Source organism: Balaenoptera acutorostrata, chromosome 14, assembly GCF_949987535.1.
Source record: "Balaenoptera acutorostrata chromosome 14, mBalAcu1.1, whole genome shotgun sequence".
Lineage (NCBI taxonomy): Eukaryota > Metazoa > Chordata > Mammalia > Artiodactyla > Balaenopteridae > Balaenoptera > Balaenoptera acutorostrata.
Window position 1 is genome coordinate 69,008,010 of NC_080077.1, and position 14,729 is coordinate 69,022,738.

General features: G+C 39.4%; 1 protein-coding gene across 5 annotated transcripts in view; it reads left to right on the forward strand.

Annotated features, from left to right (window-relative positions):
• The window catches only part of BACH2 (BTB domain and CNC homolog 2), a 364,544-nt gene that overhangs the window by 272,955 nt on the left and 76,860 nt on the right, over positions 1 to 14,729 (forward strand). For all 5 annotated transcript variants that reach the window (XM_057528127.1, XM_057528128.1, XM_057528131.1 and 2 more), the window contains exon 4: positions 10,786 to 11,040. In XM_057528127.1, coding sequence (XP_057384110.1) covers positions 10,798 to 11,040 — 243 coding nt within the window. In that variant the 5' untranslated portion in view covers positions 10,786 to 10,797. The remainder of the gene's footprint in view (positions 1 to 10,785; positions 11,041 to 14,729) is intronic.

The following is a 14,729-nucleotide window of genomic DNA, read 5'->3' on the forward strand; positions in this document are numbered from 1 at the left end:
TAGTTGCTCCGCGGCATGTGAGATCTTCCTTGACCAGGGCTCGAACCCGTGTCCCCTGCATTGGCAGGCAGATTCTTAACCACTGCGACACCAGGGAAGTCCAATAAATCTTTAATTCTTTATTACCTTTAGATTATTACATATCACCTGTTACCAACTTTCTAATATTTCTTGTAGCTCAGCCTCTGTATCATACTCTGCCTCTCCAAACAGTTTACTTTTAAATATGGAAATGCTAGTCGTTGTCACTAATATTTTATCACTGGATATTTTGGAAGTTTGGATTCTTTTTTATTTGGGTCTGTTTATAAGTCAAACAACAACATCAACATTAAAAATTACCCAAAAAACTGGGGCCTATTATGACGGTTCCTAATTTTTTTTTTCAACTGTGCAGTAAAAACCACTGTCACAAACTGTATCGGTAAATTGAACTTCCTCCTGAAAGGTCAAGGAAAATGGAAGTTTATATTGAAGTACAAGAACCACTCAGAGCTATTAAGGATTTGATGATACAATTGTAAGTGCTTCCTCCTAACAACAGCCTTAAATTTCAGTTCCCTAGCCACTAACTAGTACACACACAGATGGAGTGTTTGAGTGAATAAAGAACATGGAACGTTTTAGTGCCCCATGTCAGGCCGTCACTTTAGCTACCTAAAGGCATTAGAGGCATTAAGTGACAGGCACTGCAGTTTTCCATTAGAAAATACCAAAATTGGATTGCTTTCCACTTTAAGTAAGAAGTTTGAGTCCTGATGCGATTGAAAAGTGTTTCCAAGCCAAAAGTAATAACTTCGTAATTTTAATGGCGCTGTGCACGCTAAAATTTCTATAGTCTTTTTTTAAAAATTTATTTACTTATTTATTTATTTTTGGCTGCATTGGGTCTTTGTTGCTGCATGCGCGGGCTTTCTCTAGTTGTGGCGAGCGGGGGCTACTCTTCGTTGCGGTGCCTGGACTTGTCATTGCGGTGGCTTCTCTTGTTGTGGAGCACGGGCTCTAGGTGCGCAGGCTCCACTCCAGTAGTTGTGGCACGCGGGCTCAGTAGTTGTGGCTTGCGGGCTCTAGAGTGCATGCTCAGTAGTGGTGGCGCACGGGCTTAGTTGCTCCGCGGCATGTGGGATCTTCCCCGACCAGGGCTCGAACCCGTGTCCCCTGCATTGGCAGGCGGATTCTTAACCACTGTGCCACCGGGGAAGTCCCCAAATTTCTATAGTCTTGATAACTTTCTTTCATAAAAACTAACCCTTATGGTTTCATAGTAAATAACTATTTTTAAAAAAGAGCATGCTTGATAAGAGCAGAAATATACTCAGCAATTACTAAATAATTTAGTGTTTGAGTCACAGAAGTGTTTACTTAATGCACTGTTTCTAGGAGAAGTGTGGTTGGAATTTCAAGTGAAATGGTTTATAATTTGGTCTTTTTCATTACCTCCAAGGCGTATTCATTTCTTCTCTTCTGAAACATTCTAGACATGACAGGTTGTCTGGAAAACTTAACATTCTACTTTTTTGTGAATTGCAGCTTTTCAGATTTCCCAGTGTAGATTTTTTTTTCTTTTTTTTGGCTTTTTGATTTATACTTTTGCCTTCAGAACTAAGTGTTAGACATTTTAATTTCTGAATATGACCCAATAATGAACAAAGAGTGAATGAGTGAGTTAATAAGTGAGTCTGTATTCATTAATACTACTTCTTTGACTGATAAGAGCTGTGGTCCGTGCAGCTTTTTGAGGGGATGAGCATACTATGATAAAATGATAGTAATTAACTTTTACTGCCAAACCATATGATAAGATGATTGGGGTATATGTGTGTGTACATGTGCAGCTGGGGTTTTTTTTGGCCTACAAAAAGAAGAATGAGATCCAGCCAAAACCCAAATCAGAACCTTTGGAAAGCTTCCTTACAATCTGATTTCAGCTAATGTCTGCACACTTTAACACATTGTCTAATGCTTAGCGTAAAGACTGGCTGTCAGACTCCTCCATGCTATTCTGGGCTGTTACTCACTACAAGGTATTTCATTCTTAGATCCCATGGGTCCTGCTACAGATTTCAGGATTTGCTGCATTGGGGGGGGGGAATGTTTTTTGGTATTAGTAAAGCCAATGAAAAAAGGAAAACTTAATAGGACATAATGCAATGATAGGAGAACCAGAATTCAGGTTGGCATTGGTTAGTCAAAAACAGACAAATTAGAGTTCCTAGAAGAGCACTAATGATAACTGGAGCATGGGAAGGGCTGACTGATTTCTTAAAGAAGAAGGAAAACAGTATGTTGCATTATGCTTGAAGAGGGGCCAACAGGGAGGGGTGTGATAAGCTCCAGTAAGAATGTAAAAGCCAAGAGGCACAGAGTGGGGTTGGCATGGCACAGGAAGGATTATCCAGGAATAATGTAACAAAATCAAGAAAATCCTCAGACAGATTAAAGTCTAACAACAGCTTCATGAGATTGATAGATTATTCTTTCCTTTTTGTTATATTCACTAGTTTGTTGTATTGTTTTAGATTCCACATGTAAGTGATATCATACAGTATTTGTCTTTCTCTGACTTATTTCACTTAGCCTAATACCTTGCAAGTCCATCCATGGTACTGCAAATAACAAAATTTCATTCTTTATATAGAGCTGAGTAATATTCCATTGTGTCTCTGTGTGTGTGTGTGTGTGTATACACACCACATCTTCTTTATCCATTCATCTGTTGATGGACATTTAGGTTGCTTCCATGTCTTGGCTATTGTAAACAGTGCTGCTATGAACATTGAATTGCCTGTATCTTTTCAAATTAGAGTTTCCTCCAGGAAATGGAATTACTGGATCATACGGTAAGTCTATTTTTAGTTTTTAAGGAACCTCCATACTGTTCGCCGTAGTGGCTGCACCAATTTACGTTCCCACCAACAGTGTAGGAGGGTTCCCTTTTCTCTATACCCTGTCCAACGTATATTATTTGTAGACTTTTTGATGATGGCCATTCCGACCAGTGTGAGTTGATACCTCATTGTAGTTTTATTTTGCATTTCTCTAATGATTAGTGATGTTGAGCATCTTTTCATGTGCCTGATGGCTATCAGTATGTCTTCTTTGGAGAAATGTCTATTTAGATCTTCTGCCCACTTCATAATTGGGTTGTTTGTTTTTCTGATATTGAGCTGTATGAGCTGTTTATATATTTTAGATATTAACCCTTTATCAGTCACATCACTTGGAAATATTTTCTCCCATTCTGTAGGTTGTCTTTTTGTTTTTGTCGATGGTATCCTTTGCTGTGCAAAAGCTTTTAAGTCTAATTAGGTCCCATTTGTTTATTTTTGCTTTTATTTCCTTTGCTTTTAGGAGACAGATCCAAAAAAACTATTGCTACGGTTTATGTCAGAGAGTGTTCTGCCTATGTTTTCTTCCAGGAGTTTTATGGTTTCTCGTCTTACATTTAGATCCCTAATCCATTTTGAGTTTATTTTTATATATGATGTGAGAAAATGTTCTAATTTCATTCTTTTACATGTAACTGTCCAGTTTTCCCAGAACCACTTATTGAAGAGATTGTCTTTTCTCTATTGTATATTCTTGCCTCCTTTGTCATAGATTAATTGACCATAAGTGTGTGGGTTTGTTTCTGGGCTTTCTATTCTGTTCCATTGATCTATGTGTCTGTTTTTGTGCCAGCATCATACTGTTTTGATTACTGTAGCTTTGTAGTATAGAAGCTAGGGAGCCTGATTGCTCCAGCTCCGTTTTTCGTCTCAAGATTGTTTTGGCCATTCAGGGTCTCTTGTGTTTCCATACAAGTTTTAAATTTATTTGTTCTAGTTCTGTGAAAAATGCCCTTTGTATTTTGATAGGGATTGCATTGAATCTGTAGATTGCCTTGGGTAGTATTGTCACTTTAACAATATTAATTCTTCCAATCCTAGAACACAGTATATGTTTCTAGCTGTTTGTGCCATCTTCAATTTCTTTCATCGTGTCTTATAGTTTTCCCAGTATAGGTCTTTTACCTCCTTAGGTAGGTTTATTCCTAGGTATTTTATTCTTTTGATGCAATGGTAAATGGGATTGTTTCCTTAATTTCTCTTTCTGATATTTCATTGTTAGTGTATAGAAATGCAACAGATTTCTGTATGTTGTAACTTTACCATATTCATTGATGAGCCCTAATAGTTTTCTGATGGCGTCTTTAGGATTTTCTATGTATAGTATCATGCCATCTGCAAACAGTGACAGTTTTACTTTTTCCTTTCCAATTTGGATTCCTTTTATTTCTTTTTCTTCTCTGATTGCTGTGACTAGGACTTCCAAAACTATGTTGAATAATAAAAGTGGTGAGAGTGGGCATCCTTGTCTTGTTCCTGATCTCAGAAGAAATGCTTTTAGCTTTTTACCGTTGAGTAGGATGTAAGCTGTGGGTTCGTCATATATGGCCTTTATTATGTAGGCATGTTCCCTCTATGCCCACTTTCTGGAGAGTTTTTATCATAAATGGATACTGAGGGAATGATACATTTTAGATTATACCATTTGATGAACAGATCTAATATGTTTCAAATGTCTTCTAAAACTCTCTGGAAGGTTTAGCCCAAAAAACAGGTGTCCATGTTCATGTGACTATCATAGCATGCTTCATCAACTCAGGGTGCATATATTGCCACATGTCCTTTATTTTCCCAAACCTGCCCCATTAGCAGGATATGGAATCTTTCCTTGAGCCTCCCAGCTGTCCTAGAGCCAGAAAGAGACCATCTTACTTGTGAACTGGAATCTGAGAATCCACCCACTGCCTTGGCTTCACCACTATTAATGCCTGGACTATTGTCCAGTGCTGCTATATAGCAGTCAGCCCCCACTCGGACCTCAGTGGACCTCCACACTGGTTTCCCAGGTGACATATTCTTTTACTTTATACTCCCTTGCTCAGCCATGGTTCCCAGAACAAACCTCTGGGCTAAGATATCCAGGACTGAAGGAGCTAATAGCATCAGTTCCACATATTGTGCCAAAATGTCCTCCTAGGTTTGGATTCCCCATTTCCTACAGATAACTTCACTTCAAGGGACTTGTGCCCCTCTATTTACTTAGGGACACCATGGTCTATCCTGACAGATCTTCCTGACTTGAAACCTGTGGGATCAGGGGTTGGGGTCCTGGTTCCTTCTCTTCCAGAAGGCTTTGGTTTCTTCCTGTATATTGTCCACCCTGTAACCAGCTCTACAGAGGCAGTTTTTAAGCCATAAAAAACAATGAAAAGAGGGTACATAAATGGTCTTTATAAGGTCAAAGAAAGCTAGCTTCTATCAACTAAAATGACAGTACCCCATTCTCTGTGATCAAGTTGGTATTTCTTTTATAGACTTAGACTCATAGAATTGTAGATCTGTTAAGAACTTTGCTAGTCTTCTAGTCCAAGCTTCTCATTTTACCAACATGGAAGCAGGTCCAGAGAAAGTTAGGCAATTTATCCAAAATCCACAAAGCCAGTCAGTGCCAGAGCTGGACTGAAAGCCCTAGAGCCCTGGTTCATTCCTCTTTCCACTGCACCTCACTTCACTCTTTTGATTTTCTTTCATGTTTCACTAAAGAATTTATGGCTTTGTATCCATTATAGCAAGCTCCTCTCGTCTTGATGTAGGTACATTAATATGAATTACTCATAAATGGATTGGAAAAATGAGATGTCTCTTATAAATCTCCTGCTTTTTATGATTTTTTTTTTTTACATCCTGGAACCTTAATTGTCCCACCCAGTTTTGAGTGCTGTCAGTTATATGCAAGCTATCGTGATTCAAAAACAAAACAAAACTAGTTTTCACAGACTGAGAAAATTAAATGTGTTAGGAGAAAGAGTAATAATTTGAGAACTAAGGATGGAGAAAATAAATCAGACAGGAGACCCTGTATGGGAGACAAGAAAATCCTGAAAACATTCCATGGAAAAGAAACCAGAATAGAAAAAGATTTGTCTTCTTACTAGATAGTAAAGAATTTAACAACAATTAACTAGTCATAGATAGTAGTCATGTAAACTCAATCTTACCCCATGGCTTATGGTCATTATAACTGAATTGTGTCATTTATAACTCTATTCTTATTGTATTAAGAATGATTCCAGTTAATAAGGCTCACAGATATTTTATCTTTTATTAGAATACCAAAGAACTGAAAATTCTTCTTGGCAGATACATTTTTGTAATTAGGTATTAAAAACCATCATTTATGGTAGAGCAAAATTTATACTATATGGTTAGCAATGTGATAAATTATTGTTTGTAAAGTGTATACAGTAACTATAATATAAGGAATAAATCCAAGATTTTTGCTTCCAGCCAAGATGGAGTAACAGGTACTAGGTTTATCCTCTCACTTGAAACAACTATAAAAATAGATAAAATATGTGAAACGGTGGTTTTCAAGACTTTGGACGCCAAGCAACAAAAGACATTGATCCTCAGGAGAAGGAAAACAAGCTGAGCCCAGCTTACTGTTTTGAGAATGTTTCCAGGCCATGGCACAGGAAGGAGGAACCAAAGAGGGCCTGGCTGACTCTTGAGTTGTGGAGACAGAGCTAATAGTCTGGAGAGACTATGGTGGCTGGAGTTCAGAATGCAGGGTAGCAGAGAAGGGAGAGCTGAACAGAGAGAAAACTCCAGACATCTGAAGAAGATTTCCCTTCAGTGTCTTGCAGAGTACTCATTAGCACCTGTGTGTTAGGAGACTACAAAAAAAAATGGGGGAAGAACTATCCAAAACAATTAGAAGGAGCAGTACTCAGAGCTCACAGAGGGCCAGGAATAACACCTGTTCCTACCAGCCAGACTAGAAAACCCATAATTCAAGGCGTTGGGTAAAATACTTAGAAGTAGTGGGAAATAAGGAGCCCTAGATTAAATGCTGCTGTTCCCACTTAAAAGATCTCAAAGGTGAAACCTGAAGGATTGAACTGTTTCTATATAAACTCAACTGAGTCCTAATACAAAGCTTAATAATATTTATAGGAACACAAAAATATCAAGCATCCAACAAGGTAAAATTCACAATATCTGGCATCCAATCAAAAATTTCCAGGCACGCACAGAAGCAGGAATGAAGAGAAATATCAATCCATTGAAACTGAACCAGAACTGATACAGATGTTAGAATTAACAGACAGAAATAGTTATTATAACTGTATTCCAAATGTTCAAGAAGTTATAGGAATGATTTAATATCTTAAGTAGAGTCATGAAAGGTACAGAAAAGACCCAAATTGAACTTTTAGAGGTGAGAGCCACAATTTGTGTGTTGAAAATTAACTGTGAGAGGAATTAATGGCAGATTACATATTGCATAAGAAAAGATTAGTGAACTTAAAGTCCTAGCAATAGAAACTGTCCAAAATGAAACACAGAGAGAAAAAAAAAAAAAAAAGACTAGCAAAAATAGAAAATGTACAGAGCATTTGTGAGCTGTGCGACAGTTTCAGGTGGTCTAATATATATGTAACTGAGCTCCCCGAAAGAGAAGAGGAGGGGAGACAGGAAAAACATTTGGCAAAAAATATTTGAAGAAATAATGGCTAAAATATTTCCAAATTTGATGAAAACTATAAAACCACCCATCTAAGAAGCTCAAGAATCATGAAAAAACTATACCAAGCCACATCATAATCAAATTGCTCAAAACAAGTGATAAAGATAAAATCTGAAAAGTAGCTAGAGCGGGGAAGATGTATTATGTAGAGAGAAACAAAGGTAAGGATGAGGCAGATTTTTCATTGGAAACCATGCACATGAAAAGACAGTGCAATGACAGACATCTTTCAAAGTGCTGAAAGGAAAAGAAACAAAACAAAACTGTCAATGTAGAATCTATAGCCCACAAAAATAACTTCAAAAATGAAGTCAACAGACTTCTTAAGAGAAACAAACATTGAAAGAATTCATTACCAGCTGTTATGGACTGAATGTTTATGTCTGTCCAAAAGTTGTATGAAGCCCTAACCCCTAATGTGATGGTATTTGAAGGAGGGGCCTTTGGGAGGCAGTTAGAATTTTAAAAACTGAATTTGTTTTAAAAACTGAATTTGTAGTTACAGCTCCAGCCCAGAAGACTTCATAGGTAAATTCTACCAAATATTTAAGGAAAAAAACCAGTTGTACCCAAACTCTTCTAGAAAATTGAAAAGGAAGAAATCCTTCCAAATTCATTTTGTGAGACCAGCATTACCCTAATACTAAAACCAGGTTTAAAATATATAAGAAAAGAAAACTACAGACTAATCTCCCTCATGAGCATAGATGTAAAAATTCTTAACAAAATGCTAGCAAACTGAGTCCAGCAATGTATAACAGGGCAAATGTATCATGAGCAAGTGGAGTTTATCCTAGAAATACAAGGTTGGTTTAACATTCAAAAATCAATCAATGTTATTTACATTATTAACATACTAAAAAAGAAAAACTATGTGACTATCTCAATAGATGCAGAAAAAGCACTTGGCAAAATTCAGCATCCATTCCTGATTTGAAAAACAAATAAAAAAACCTCCCAGAAAAATAGGACTACAAAGAAACTTCCTCAACTAGATAGGGGCTTCTATGAAACACCAATAGTTACCATCATAAATAACAGTGAAAAGCTCAGTATGTTCCCCATAACTCTGGGAACAAGGGGAGAATGTTTGCTCTTACCATTTATACTCAACATTGTACTGGAGGTTCTAGACAATGCAGTAAGGCAAGAAAAAGACATTGAAATCATGCAGATTGGAAAAGAAGTAAAATTTCTTCATTTACAGACAGTATTATCTTCTATATAGAAAATCTGTGGAATCTACCTCCCACCCCCCCCCCCAAAAAAAAGGCTATGGGAACGAATAAGCAAGTTAGGCAAAGTTGCAGGATACAAGATCAATACAAAAATCAGTTATATTTCTATATGCTAGCAATGAAAAATCAGAAATTTAAGTTAAAAACAAAACCATTTATAATTGCATTAAAAATATTTATATCTAGTTATAAATCTGACAAAAGATGTGACCTTGGTTTGTACAAAGATTTTTTTAGATATGACACCAAAAGCATGATCCATTAAAGAAAAAATTGCTCAACTGGACTTCATCACATGAACACTTTCTGCTTTTTGAAAAACACTGCTAAGAGAATAAAATGACAAGCTACAGACTTGGAGAAAACATTTGCAAATCACATATCTGATAAAGGACTTTTATTAAGTATATTAAGGAACTTTCAAAACTCAATAGTAAGGAAAAAAACCAGTATAAAACGGGCAGAGAATCTACCTCTCCAGAGAAGATAAATAGATGGCAAATAAGCACATGAAAGATTCTCAATATCTTCAGTCACTAGAGAAAAGCAAGTTGAAAACACAAAGAGATTCCACAGTGTACCTATTAGAATGGCCAAAATTAGAAAGATTGACCATACCACGTGGTGACAAGGATGGGCAGACACTGGACTCTCATACACTGCCACTGAAAATGTGAAATGGCACAACTGCTTTAGAAAACAGGGCCATTTCTGTAAAAGTTAGACTTACACATACCAAATGATCCATCCATTCTATATCTAGGTGTTTACACAAGACAAGTGAAAGCATTTGTTCATACAGAGATTTATACACTAATCCATAGCAGCTTTATTTGTAATAACCAAAAACTGGGAAATACCCAAATATCCATCAATAGATGAATGGAGAGGTGCAAGGGAGAGATTGTTAAGGGACATAAAGAGACTGTTGGTGGTGAAGGATATGTTCATTGTCTTGATTGTGATGATGGTTTCACTGTTGCATATATATGCCAAAACATATCAAGTTGCACAGTGTTAAGTATATGCAGTTTATTGTATGTTAAAACTCTTTTAAAAAATAAATAATAATAAAGCAAAAAGAAAGTAAGACTCACTACTGGAATTCACACTAGTGTAAATATTACAGGAAAACTGTTGTGTAAGTTAATTAGATTTTTTTTTAAAATATCAATACATCAGTGGACACTTTTTAAAGCAAAGAACCCTTTCGTAAAAGTAATCTTCACTGTTGAATACATCTGTTTTTTTGACTCCTGATGCAATATATTGTGTTTCCTTAAAGAGGATGTACATCCAGTCTGCTGGGATAACAGCAGCACATTTCCACTTGTTTTCAAGAGCCTTTCATGACAACAGTAGCATCATGGTGGCCATGCTTTGTCTTGAAGTGGCGGAGGGCAATTGCGCTAGATAGCTGGCTACATCCACTCCTTCGTACACATCCCATTTAGTTCCCCTGTTAAATTACGTATTGTGATTAGATATTTACTCTGCTTGGCATCTTAGCCAAATTTCAGCCTAGGAACTTACACGTGCTTCATCCAGGCAGCACTGCCAATACTTCAGAATGAGTCATTTCCTCTTAACACAAAGCTCAGTTAATACTTTGCACTGGGACTCTGTATGTGTGAAAGTTCCCTTTCAGTCCACTAACAAAATTAAAACTACCAAGTTTTAAAGTAGGTATGCGTTTTGAATGTTTTGGGTGTTCCATTAAAAGACCTGGCTTTGTTTCCGCGTGGTAAAAGGACTCAGTAAGAGGAAAGGAGAGAAGTCAGCCACAGAACACAACCTTCCAGATGTTTTCTGAGCTCACAGTGCTAACTGCGCGTAAGATGCTGACGGGCAGTTCTGTGTCTTGCGCCCTGGCTCAGGGCGGTGACGCCCAGGCGCTCAGCATCCTTTCTCACCGTGTCTCTCTGACTCAGGGAGCCGTGATGACCCAGGCTTGCTTGCTTTCTTTCAGGGTGTGAACGGCATGTCTGTGGATGAGAAGCCTGACTCCCCCATGTATGTGTATGAGTCCACAGTCCACTGCACCAACATCCTCCTGGGCCTCAATGACCAGCGCAAAAAGGATATTCTCTGTGACGTGACTCTGATCGTGGAGAGGAAGGAGTTCCGGGCCCACCGAGCTGTGCTGGCCGCATGCAGTGAATACTTCTGGCAGGCGCTGGTTGGACAGACGAGAAATGACTTGGTGGTCAGCTTGCCTGAGGAGGTACAGTAGTTTGGTTTGTTCGTGCAGTTGCTAACGGAGGTTTGTTGACTTGGAGACAGTTGGCTGAGGAGGACCTGGAAGGTAGGACCTGTGCCACATCCCTGCTCGGGGGCCGATGATCAAGTCACCCACGCGTTAGGTTTGCGGCAGAGCCAGTTTCTATTGGATGCATTTCACGTCTCAGAGGCATAAATCTGAACCTCACCTGTGCCTCACAGCCCCACCTAGTTTCTAGTTCACTTACTCTTCGGGTTTTGAGTAGTTTGCCCAAAGTTTAGTACAGTCCTACATGTGGGATCTCAATCACTGGGACTGTTGCTATGATTTTTCTCTTTCAAATGGTTGAAGCAACACTTGATTTCCCTTGAGAGTAAAAGAATGAAAGTGTTCACAGCACCTTCCTTGCCCAGGGGGAAGAGTAAAAGCAGGCAGTCGTTTTCACAGTTAATATAGTAAGATTCTAAGAAGTGTAAACTTGCTTTTCTCACCATCGTTGAAAATACCCTACTCAGGTTTCTTAATTACTTCAGGGAGTCCAGTCACTTCTGTACTTTGGGGACACTAGTAGCTGGACTTGTTCTGTCCAGAGATGACATACAGTTGGATGGTTTGAGCTGCCAGAACTCAAAGGATGGGCTTCATGCCGACAAACCATTAAATTGGCCACCCCTTTGAATTGTCTATACAGTTACTCTTTTTCCATCATCCTGATTCCCCTTCATTTTTGTGGGACTAAGGGTAACACTGAGCAGCCTTAGGCTTTGTGTTCAAGGCCAGAATCATTCCCTGTGCACCAGCACGGTCTACAACACCAGGGCTGCCACTGACAGTTGTGCAGGCTGTGCACTGCACAACTCTCAAGGGTACAACTCATGTTCGTAGTCTATGTGAAGAGAGACCCAAAGTTGTGCCGTGATCCACAGAGCAGCTCTTCACAGCACCCCTAGGAGAAACCAAAGACCCGGTCACCCTGAGGGAGGTGCTAATGGGCACAAGTAGCATTAAGTCTCAGGGGTCCCAGATCCAGTGTCTCCAGAGGCCTGGCAAATCATATAAATGAGTAAAGCAGGTTGTGTATGAGAAGTAGGACATGGTGGGGCAAGCAGCTGCTGCACAGAAAGACATTCAAGTTCAACATAAAAAACAAATAGACATACACACTACTGTATATAAAATAAACAACAAGGAAGCTAGGGTAGCTTTATTGATACCAGTCAAAATAGACTTTTAAGACAACATTATTTGCACAGGGAACTAGATTCAATATCTTGTACTGAACCTATAATGGAAAAAAATCTGAAAAAGAATATATATATATATCAATATATATTCATAAATATAACTGAATCACTTTGCTGTTCACCTGCAACATTGTAAATCAACTATTCTTCAATTTTAAAAAATCCATCTATACCCCCCCAAAAAAAACAAAGACAAAAATAGACAGGGGGTCAGAGGGGTCACTAGGTCCAGTCCCCTGTTAAGAAATGTCTGCTGTTACCCCTGCAGAGCAGGAAAGTGGCAAAGTGAGGGCTACACAGGCAGTTTCACATGAATATTCTTTGTTATGTACCCAGGTGAAGGGCTCCATTACTACTCCTCACACCACTGGCAGGTAGATAACTAGAAAGATCCTAATACTAGAAACAAAAGGACAAACCAGTTGAAGATAATGTAATTGGGGCTGGAGGAGGGAGGGATGCTCATGCACCAAGTGATGTGGGAAGGCCAAGAAATGGCAGCTGGTGGTGTGACTGGTGATCCTGAGCTGCATTAATGGGCAAATACTTAACCCGTCATTAGGTGAGAGGATAAATATAAAAGACTACGTTTAAACTGGTTGGCGTTCGTCAAATATAAGACTCTTTCTTCTTCTCTTGAGGGGCAGCAAGCGCGCCTTTGAATTTACTTTAACTCTAGAATTCTCTGAAAATACCTGACAAACTTCCAATTATCCAGAATGGTTTTAGGGAGGGGGTGGAGTTTACAGTTAATTTATTATCTGTATCTGTTTGAGAGTCACCTCATATATGTTTTTTACTAATTTACAAAAAAAAGAGATTACGTTAAAATATATTTACAAATGAAAACCATAATTTATGTAATTTAGTCTCTCTAGCATGACTGCGGGCCCCATCTGGAGACTCCCTGGACCTTGTGCCGTAAACCCTGGCCTGCCCCCCAGTTAGCTCTGTGATCCTGATCTAGTCACTTAACCTCTCTGAGCCACAGTTCTTACCTGTAAAAACCCCTAAAATGCTGAAGCCCTTAAATTATGTATCATAATACAATACCAAGGCAGTAAAACCTAACCTAAAAATTTCTTTTTAGATCAAATCCCTGATAATCACTTATTTCCTTGGCACTGGGCACTCTTTGAAGTTAAGAGTGTGTAGATGCCACACAAAAATCTGCTGTTTGACCTTTTGATTGTTAGTGTTCCAGTTAAGTGAGAATTTGCTAAGTGTTGATTTTCTTTCTAGTTGTGTAAAATGATTTCTGTTCCTACATCATCTGCATTTCCAAATAATTAAAACATTCTGGTTCTTCATGTACCTGAAACCTTCAGATATAACTAGACACTTTTTTTTTTTTTTTCCTGTGAATCGTGAATTCGTATTGTCAGTAACCCAGCTCCAGTCATCCTGCTGATGGGCATGCAGGCCAACCCCCATGTAGCATTTTCCTTTGTGGGTCTGTAATTGTTTCTGAGGCCTCCTTCCAGGAGCCTCTGCCTCTGCTCAGAGGCCCCTCCTGGGGCCCCAGGCTCTGGGCATTGTTTTCTCTCCTTGCTGTGTGCACACTGAAAGGTCCTTGCAGGCTCTCAGATGCTGTCCCACTTAGCTCAGTGAATGACTTCATAGAATTTGAATTAAGTGGTGAATAAACAAACATCCCAAACACTACCTTGGAAAGTAGCTGCTTGGAACTCACTGGCATTTGGTTCATATGATGTAAGAAAAAGCATTTGATTAGCTCCTTGGAAATCTTTAAACTTCATCATAATCCATCACGAATTCAAATCACCTTCTGGCCCGGTCCCAGCCTTGCTCACTCTTGGCTCACCTCTGCGCTCCCTGCCCGGCCAACTGCTGAGCTTCACAGGGGCCAGCATGGCTGAGTCTAAAAGCTCCATCTCTGGGTTATGTTTCTTTTTTTAATATTTATTTATTAATTTGGCTGTGCTGGGTCTTAGTTGCGCGTGTGGGATCTTCGTTGCGGCACACGGGCTCCTCCGTTGCAGCATGTGAACTCTTAGTTGCGGCATGCATGTGGGATCTAGTTCCCTGACTAGGGATCGAACCCGGGCCCCCTGCCTTGGGAGCACGGAGCCTTAGCCACTGGACCATCAGGAAAGTCCCTGAAAGCTCTGTCTTTGGACTAGGAAACTTCCGGATACAAACCGCTGCCCTTCTTGCTCCCCTGCTCTGTCAGTTTAGGCCAAAGCCGGCCCCAGCCTGCACCCACTGTCCACTCGTGCAGTTCTAGCCCCACGCCCTGACTCCCGGTGGGCAACGCCGTTACCCACAGAGTAGAGCCGACCAGAGTCCCGGTGTAGCCTCTCAGCTGAAAACGGGAGAGGCAAAAATAGAGGCCTCCTCCTGGAAGTCAAGGAGTCATGGAATTGTCTTGCTTTTTTTTTCTTTTCCTAAACTGGCATGACAGATTGTCCCTAGGATTTCTGTGAC